At 37.2% G+C, this 8,916-nt stretch overlaps 1 protein-coding gene across 1 annotated transcript in view; it reads right to left on the minus strand.

Annotated features, from left to right (window-relative positions):
- Positions 1 to 3,306: 3,306 nt before the first annotated feature.
- ATP6V1D (ATPase, H+ transporting, lysosomal 34kDa, V1 subunit D) overlaps positions 3,307 to 8,916 on the minus strand; it is a 7,176-nt gene continuing 1,566 nt past the window's right edge. The window contains exons 2-8 of the mRNA XM_009579964.1: positions 8,831 to 8,910; positions 7,411 to 7,478; positions 6,674 to 6,718; positions 6,119 to 6,222; positions 5,626 to 5,692; positions 4,710 to 4,788; positions 3,307 to 4,080 (exon numbers count right to left, since the gene is read on the minus strand). Of these exons, the coding sequence (XP_009578259.1) occupies positions 3,939 to 4,080; positions 4,710 to 4,788; positions 5,626 to 5,692; positions 6,119 to 6,222; positions 6,674 to 6,718; positions 7,411 to 7,478; positions 8,831 to 8,910 (585 nt within the window). The 3' untranslated portion in view covers positions 3,307 to 3,938. The remainder of the gene's footprint in view (positions 4,081 to 4,709; positions 4,789 to 5,625; positions 5,693 to 6,118; positions 6,223 to 6,673; positions 6,719 to 7,410; positions 7,479 to 8,830; positions 8,911 to 8,916) is intronic.

The raw sequence follows: 8,916 nt of genomic DNA on the forward strand, positions 1-8,916 counted from the left end.
GAAAAATGTTAGTATTAATGAGAAATCTCTCCTGTTCAAAAAATACACAGAATGAAGATGCTGCTCTGGTCTGGAGCTGCCCTGTGGGCTTGAATTAATATTTTAATTCTCAAACATTCCACTTTTTAATAGCACTGTAATTGGAAAATGTGTATAATGTAAATATTTCAATCTTTGTGTCTCTTTAGTCAGACTTTTTAAATCAGATTTGACTGCACATTAATTTTAGGTCCAATCAAAGATTAATATTATATTGATCTTTTAGATGTGATATTTTTATGGAATTTTCTTTAAAACATATTGACTGATTGGAGCAGCTGTTTTTCACAGATCTGTAGAGATATTTAGAAAGGCAGAGGTTATATTTTTGTGAAAAATATATAGTTATAAGACATGCCGCTTGAAGGTCAGCTTAAGTTCTCATGTTTTATAACAGAATACTGACTAAAATAGACTGATGTGCTGAACATTGGAAGATAGTGGGGTTTTTTAATCTCTGCAAATGGTTCATCTTGTGGCTGTTGGTCTAATGAATAACTAACTGGAATTAAATAGCTGAATGTAGCTACTGTGTTATAAATGAGTATTGTAATTCACTAGCCAACATATTGTCCTGCATTTGCTCAGTACTGCAGTGAAAGTACATGTAAAACACTGGTAACTGACTGAGAAGTCACAAGAAAGGGGAATATTTGTAATGGTTAAAACAAGCAAAAAACTTGAAACAAGTGAACAAAAGGCAAGGTCTGTCTGTTTCCTAGTGTGTTCTGCAAAGCAGATCGGAACATCTCTGCATCCTCAAATGATTCTGAGCTGTGAAGGTTTAACTACTTAGGCTATGTATCTGCAGTAGGGCTGTTCTGTTGCTGAAGCTAACTGAATAATAGTATCTTGGCTGTTTTGCGTTTGGGTAGCATAAAGAACCTTGACTGTGAATATCTCTTAATTTTAGCCATAGTCTGTCTTTGTTCCTACAGGTAAAACACTGGAGTTACATCAATGTGTAGTTCACTCCTGTCTAATGTTGAAGGATGAAAAAGTAGTTGATTCTTTCCATTCTGTCTTGCATATATTCTTTCTTTAAATGTTAATGGAACAAATTCACACCCATAGTTAAATAGAGAGCTCAAAGTATACAGCAGATATGAAGAAATTGCCAGATAACTATCCTAGTTACTGAACTAACATTCAGTACATTTTTGTATTGAAAAAAGGAAGTATAGAGTACATTCCTGTCTTGTTAGAAAGCAAAATTATTTGCTGGTTTAATTAGTATTTAGGGCTGAAAAGCAATTAAGCAATTAGCGGGGATAAGTAATGACCCTTCAGAAAGAAAAGGCATTGGAAACTTTAATATCTTTAGTTCAATTCAGTGTTAGAAATAATAATGTGCTAGCTGTTGGCCTAAGGGCTGGATATTCAAAATAATGGCTTTTTGCCTCACATTGCAGGCACGTTCTCAGTTTAATTCATAGTTTGTGACGACTACAATGTTCAGGTATATTGGATAGTTAGCGTTTCATAGATGACAAAATAATGTATCAATTCTACCCTTTTTTAAGAAAGGTGATTGTAGATATATTAGGCTTTTTGGTATTGACTGTTTCATAGTTGGACAAGAAGGTGGAAAGCAGTAAAATGTGTTCATTAAGGGTAACCTAGCTCAGCTACGTAGGTACTGTCCAAATTCTTGCAGTCACAATCGGCTCAAGATGGTTGCTGAACCCCTTAGCTATTCAGTGTTCATAGGCAGTGTCAGTCACAATAAATCATGTCATTAATGTATTTGACTAATGTCTGTCTCCCCAGTTTTTCTGAAATGGTGTACAGAAGCAGTTTTTATACAAATAAGCTTTTGAATGTAGACTTAAAGAATGTTGAAGTTCAGCTCTACTTCTTAATTCCCAAGGCACAGAGTACCTGCTGACATCCATATAGAGAGGTGCTATGATAGTTTATAACCAATGTTAGCTTTGTCTCCTGCTGACAGGAAAGGCTTGAGCAGCACTGAGAAATATACCTGGCTGTCCATCTGCTGCCAGTTTGGACCTGGAACTACCTTGTGTTACTTACTCTGCCGCCGTAATGAAGAATGTGTGTTAATTCCCTTGAGAGTAACAGAGACTATGCAAACTTCACTGGTGAAACTCTTCAACCTTATCACAGGCTTTGTAGTGAGCTGTATCAGACTGAAATGAGGGTATCTGCATTTTTACCAGTCCAGATTTAATTAAAAATAAATGTTAGCTGAATCACATAAAAGAATTTTTGAATGTAATTATATGTGACTTTTTAAACTATAAGATGGGGGGGTTTAATGCCTTAAATAATTAAGGTAACTTTACTGAGACCTGTGGTTAGCCCCCCATCGTACTTTTATACATGTATCTGCACTCTGTATTTTGAGACATCATGAACTGCACACTAATGTAAAAATGTAAAATATTTCTAGATTTAAAATAAATCACTGTACAATTTTACTTCTTGTAGTGGATCTTGGGTGGAGTCTTTCTGCCATTTTGCTGAATGTGTGAAAGATGCTGTGACCCATGAGTGCCCTAGAGGATGTTCCCTGTTCCTTCTGACACCATGCGTCCAGAGGACATGATAACATGTCCTGTCATCTACAGCTTCTCTCTTTCAAGCTGGACGTGTATCTTACAACAGAGTATGGACTTACCATTCAGCTGTGCTGCCTTCAGCTTCAAAAGAGAAAAGAAATGGCCTTTTGCTTCATACAATTATAAAATGACTCTTTAAAGATGTTAATAGAAATTAATTTCCTTGCACTTACCCTGCATCTGCAGTTAAGTGCTGGATCATGTTTAAAACAAGATGCTTACCTTGAAGAGACTAGTAGTACTAGAGACAATGTATTAGTACCACCACTATGGCATGTGTTCAGTTTGCCGATTGCAAACCCATGTCTTTAGGAAAACAGCCCTTCAAACTGAGCAGCATTCAGTGACAGCCTGCTTATCAGCCAGTCTCCTAGACTCCCCTAATCAGCAAAAGACATGAAGAATCGCAGCAAGGATGAACTACTGTACATTCAACCCTGCTTCGCTTGCCAACCTACTGGTTGCAACGAAGATTTGGAACTGGATAGTTGAGAAGAGTTTCTATGTGTGTCAGGAGGGAGCCACTTCTCCTTGGTTAAGTGAATGTGGGCACAGGCTGGAAAGTGATGTGCCCAGTGTGGATTCTAATTTGGGGGTAGGGAATGAAGTGAAGGTTTTATTTTGAAATCAACATGACAAGCTTTTAAGACCACTATCTTCTAGCAACTTGAGCCAGACATCAGATATTTAACATCTAAAATTTTTACTTGTTTCTAGCACAGACAGTACACAAGTTGGCAGAACCTCCAGTTAAAACCATAGATGTTTTAGGCCAATGATAACAATCGTGCAACAAAAATACATCACAGAAGACGGTGGATTTCATCAACAGGGTAGAAAACTAGAGTTGCCTTCACTGCTATTTGACTTCAGCTGTGCCAATACCTGCTTTAAGCAACTTGAAAATTAATAGTTCAGCAGTAAAGAACATTACATGCGTCTCCCTCCCTAAATAACATTTTCCTCTGCTTGCACTAGGAAGGGGAGCAATTAAAAAGGAATCTGGTTAGGCAAATTTAGAGCCATCCTGCAAAAACCACAGCTATGGACAGTCATTCCTACTAAATGAAGAAACAGGCTGAACATGCAATAGAAGGCTTTCCTGATAGTAAAGCACCTGACTCATCTCTCCTTTTCCTCCTATGCTGCAGTCAAGATCCCAGATTTCTAATCTCCCAGGAGAAATCCACAATCCATTCAACGCGAGACTTACACACCACTGAGAAGTAAGTATCATTGAGGCAACATGTCCTGAATTATATTGCAAATGGACATTCTGTATTCTGGGTCCCCTGCTCCATGTATAACTGTGCTGGGTTACTCAAAGAGAAGGTCTTCATCCTTCTCTTCTGCTAAGAGATTGGCTGGTTCACATTCCCCACCAGCAGCCCTCCGCAGCTCCCGTTCTTTCTCAGATTTTTCTTTCAATACTTTTTTCTTTTCCTGGATCTTCTTTAACCTGTGAAGAGAAATGTGGTTTATCTGTGAAACAAATACATTTTCATAAAACAGGCTAGCAGCAAAGATGCCATACAACTTGGATATGATAAAGCTGCCCGGAGAAGTTCCCTAGGAAATCCTATTACAAATGGCAAAAGCCTTTTATCGCTAGCTGCTGCCATTGAAAAACTTCATCTCTGCAGATTAACTCATTTCTTCATCCAAACTATAAATTATATTCTTGACCTTAAACACTGCATTATACTACTCTGCTTGTCTTTAATGAAGTTAATTCTCCTTTAATTCATTTCAGGTTTGATATTTTTGCTTCAGGTAGCCCAGAATGCTGATGTCTATGGCAGAGGTGTCCTTAAAGCAGAACACCTGAGTGTACTCTATCCCATTATTCCTCTGGAAGAATGATAATGACAGCTATGTACAACCTAGTGGTAAGGATTCATTTGTAACTTTATGACAAGTAATTGCAGATCTCCAAGTGCCCCACTTTGGAAACTCAACGTGCAGCAAGAACCAGGTCACGTTTAATAGTCTTCGCTGCCAGATTTTGTGATAGGTCTCGTAAGTCCCTTCTGAGGAATGGTCTATTTGAGAAAAAGAGACCAGTCTAGCCTTGTTTTACATATTTACCGGTAGAACTCCTCTCGTTCTCGTTCATCCAGTTCTGTGATGATATAAGAAAGAGTACGCTCGATCCTGGGAATAATCACTAAAAAAATACAAATAAGAAAGTTGTTGGACTGCTGTTGTATTAGCCAGGAAGTTATCTAATACTGTGCACGGATGGTTGTTTGAAGTCAATCTAGTAATTCTTTTGGCTAGGGGAAATTTACATGTCTTTCACGGAAGATCATGCTATTTCATTATGGACAAGTACACAAAATTATTGTCTTCCATAAGTCCAGGACTAAACTAGGACTCTAAACATCACAGAATCTCCAATAGCACGTTCTTTTGAAAGATGCAATGGAATCAGTAAGCACTGATCTCTGATTGTTTGTAAGGTCCTTTCTCCCCGGGGAAGTGGTTAAAAAAAATCCTGCAAGAGGTGGGCAAGATTTGAATTAAAACTATGTTCTTCCAACACATTCTTTCAGAAACTTCTGTTCAGTGTAGCATTTTTACTCGCAGAATTGAGATCTTAGTTTGAAAAAGCCATCATGAAAACAAATATTCAAATATAACACCATCACAAGAGAAGAGATAAGACTTTAAACAAAGCTTTAACACCCAACTGGGCAAGCTATGTGTCAGAATCACTTTTTGAAAGGAGAAAGCTGTTATCAGCACTACCAAAGGTATGTGGAAGGTTGCAGAGGAAACCTTTTCTACAGTCAAATTTGCAGAGTGATAAGCTGCAGATAAGGCCTGCACATTCAGAGGAACACGTCTATGTAAAACAGTACTGAAAAGGAAGAATTCTTGAACTGGTTAGAAATCCTACTAACAAGAAAGCAGTCAAAAGAAGAGTGGCTTCCGTGACCCTGCTCCTCATCTTGCATGGAGACAGAAAAATATTATGCATCCCAAATGGAAAAATACTCACCATGTTCAATTGCATTCACACGTCTGTTTGTTATTTTAATTGCTTCATCCAAAGTAACAAAGGATGTCTGATGGAATGGGATTAAATAATTAATACATAACAAGACAAATTCAGCCTTCCCATCAATTCTATACACAAAACCAAATAGCACTTGAAAGCCAAAGCCAAGTCTGTAATGTAGCTTTACAGACTACATTCTTGATAGAAGCAGAATTTTTTCTACTAATGTCAGTACCATGCTGAACACTGCACATGAGCAGTTACAAATAACTCCCCAAAGAAAGTTTCTTCTTAGCATTAAGGAATAAGGACTTCTTTGAAGCAGTAATATAACTGTTTTATGGCTGGAGAAGGTTTGCAACTTTGTACAGCACTGGGACTAAAGGAGTATAGTGCAGCTCAAAATATCACGCTACAATCACTGAGACTACGTTACTTTCATTTCAGAACAGTGAGAAACCAATGATCCCTTTCTTTTTTTCCTCCCACCAACCTGTAAGGAGGCCAGTTCCACAAGCAGCTCCACAGCTTTGGCATAGTTCCTCTTCAGCTTAGCCAGCTGTTCTCCACCTCTGGCTAAGCCAGTCAGCTCATAGCCTAAAAAAAAAAAAAAAATTTGTTGCTATTGCTACTATGGTGTTTTCTTACTAGATAGAAATTAGCACTTTACAAACTACAGGGATACAGACCTCAGCAAGTGACAAGCTAAAGCCTTTGCCCATTACCAAATTGTCTTTATAGTGGTTTATGTTGCTACAGATCCTTGTTGTGCATGTCCACAGTAAGACCTACCAGTCTCAAAACCTGGTAATTCAAGACAAGCCTTCTCCTCATCTGAAAAACTCACTGATTTAGGAAATTAAAATCCACTATAGTCCCTAATAATCCCTCCATGTCACAGGAACAGGGCAAAGCATCATAGGGGAAGTAAGTACACCTATGCCTATGATGCAAACTGACTTACCAGCAAGACATGACAAGTATTTTTGTATTAGCATAGAATAGCCGTAAGTATGTGTAAGATAGAAAATACTTGTTTTGTACTTACTGTCCCCTCCTTCCTGGTAATGCTCAAAAACTGGCAAGGTTACACCTGACAAAAGTGAACACGAATGTGTATAAGATACATAAGGAGTTACAGATTTATTAAGTACAACTCATTTTTACCACATTTGCTTCTAATATATTATGTAAGCTTAGAAGCTTTGTTTCCAAAATCTTTCTATATAGCTTGGAACAATTAAGTCATGCTGGTTCTGACATCTTAATATGGAACTTCAGAATTGTATTGAGATCACAGAGATCTAGACATGTGAAAAATTCAGGGAAGTATTCCCGTTTGTTCAGTTTTATTATGTTTGTGTTTAGTAATGTATTCCCTGTGCTTAAGAAATATTTTAAGCATTCAATCCGGATTTATCTTTCTCGTTTTCTTCATAGACAATTATTGATATTTAATTTCCTGAAACTTCTTTGATTTTTGATACTTAATTTCCTGATCTATTTTTCAGTAAAGGTCTATGGAAGTTATGCTTTGTCCGAAGATCTAGAAATTGGACTGCAGTTTACGCACACTCATTTAATTTTACAAGAGGTGAATAACTAAATATAAAAACTATATGCTGTATGTGAAAAAAACCAGCAAATTACAAGTGTTCCTACTGTTAGATTAATAAGAGAAATAAAGAAGAGGAGAGAGTGTTTGGATACATTCCTGCATATTTCAGAGTCTCCTCCCACAACTCCCTTAAGAGTTGAAATACTCATAGTCTAGAAAAGAGTCACCTGCTACATTGTCTTTTTTAGCTCTGACCTTGACTTGAGCTTTGTTCACGTTTTGGATCACAGTGGTACTGTAAGGAAGAAAACATACATCTTAATCAGGAAAGCTGAAGTGGTTCGTTAAGTCATCATTATATACAAGATGAGGTAGTTATCAAATAGCTGTAAAGATTTGGAAATTGTTTTCAGCTCAGTTCTCTACGCAATTCATTGCAACTTTGAAGCTAACACAGCAGCTTTGAAAGACACAGGTTTCCAGCAATGTTTGGAAATGTAAAAGACACAGAGTCTGTGAAATGTAACTTCAGAAATGTCTCAGACCAAGTATATAAAGCATAGCTAAAAACTAGCCAGTTATCTGGCAAATTACTTTAAAATATTTTAATAACATGGAGTCTAATCAACCTGTGAGACTTTTTGCCCAATAAAAGTAAAGGAATTTCAAGGCTTTAATGCAGACCAAGGCCACAACATTTTTTTCACTTGAGTTTGTTCTTTCAGAACATTTATGAGTTTGTTTACCCAGCTAACTCTATCATATTAACAAACTTAAGCTTGTACAGCAATTCATCCTGAAGAATTCTAAAGTGTCTTAAGGTCTTCCAGGAACAGGTCACTATAGCCAACTCTTCTACTGAAGTACAGTTTGCTTACAGGATGGAATCTGACTATTGTTTATAGCTAAACACTGTGACTGGTTAGGACAGGGAATAGCACCATATCCAAATGAAAGGGCAAAAAGACTTTTCTCCAGCACTTAGTTCTTCCCCATTAATTCCATCAGCTGAATCATTACACTTCCCCAACTTTATTCCACAAGATCTACGCACACTTGAATGAATTACACAAACACCCTAGTTAGAACTGTAATTTATTAAAATACAATTTAAAAATATCCTACTGGAGCAAAAAGATTTGTTTCCCCTCTCACATACAGCCTTCACTAGTCCTAGTGAGACAGGAGGTCAATGAGATAGGAGGTTAGGACAATTAGTAAAATTTCTGTATGACTTACTAGGAGAAAATAACACACGTTACATCCGGCCCTCAAATTCACAAGAAAGATCAAAATAGTAAGTAGTCCAATATTCTGCTATAAATTCTTGTTTCCCTAACAAGCTACAAAAAGCAACACATTCTCAAATCAAGGATTGGTACGTAAAGTAAATTCTGTTAATCTTCCACTTTGTTTAGCTTCCAATGGAGTATGCATTTTCATCATGCAAATTATTTCTCTCCTGCAGTGATGTCTCCTGCCTTTACCTAATGGAATTCAGTTCATCCTGTCCTACCTTGTCCACTGTCTTTTTTTTTCTTTTTAAAGTGCATTTAAGAATTTTACTGTTTTTCCAAAAGAGGAATCAACGATTTGTTGATCGCTCTCTCCCATGGGTAGCACATCCACAAGATAAGCAATCCTCACCTGAAATCTCCTGCTGTAAACTTTGCCTCAGCAAGTGAAAAGGCAGCTTCTCTCATCACCTCACCCATCAGCATCTTAGTCTGTTT

Source organism: Fulmarus glacialis, unplaced genomic scaffold (genome assembly GCF_000690835.1).
Source record: "Fulmarus glacialis isolate BGI_N327 unplaced genomic scaffold, ASM69083v1 scaffold38626, whole genome shotgun sequence".
Lineage (NCBI taxonomy): Eukaryota > Metazoa > Chordata > Aves > Procellariiformes > Procellariidae > Fulmarus > Fulmarus glacialis.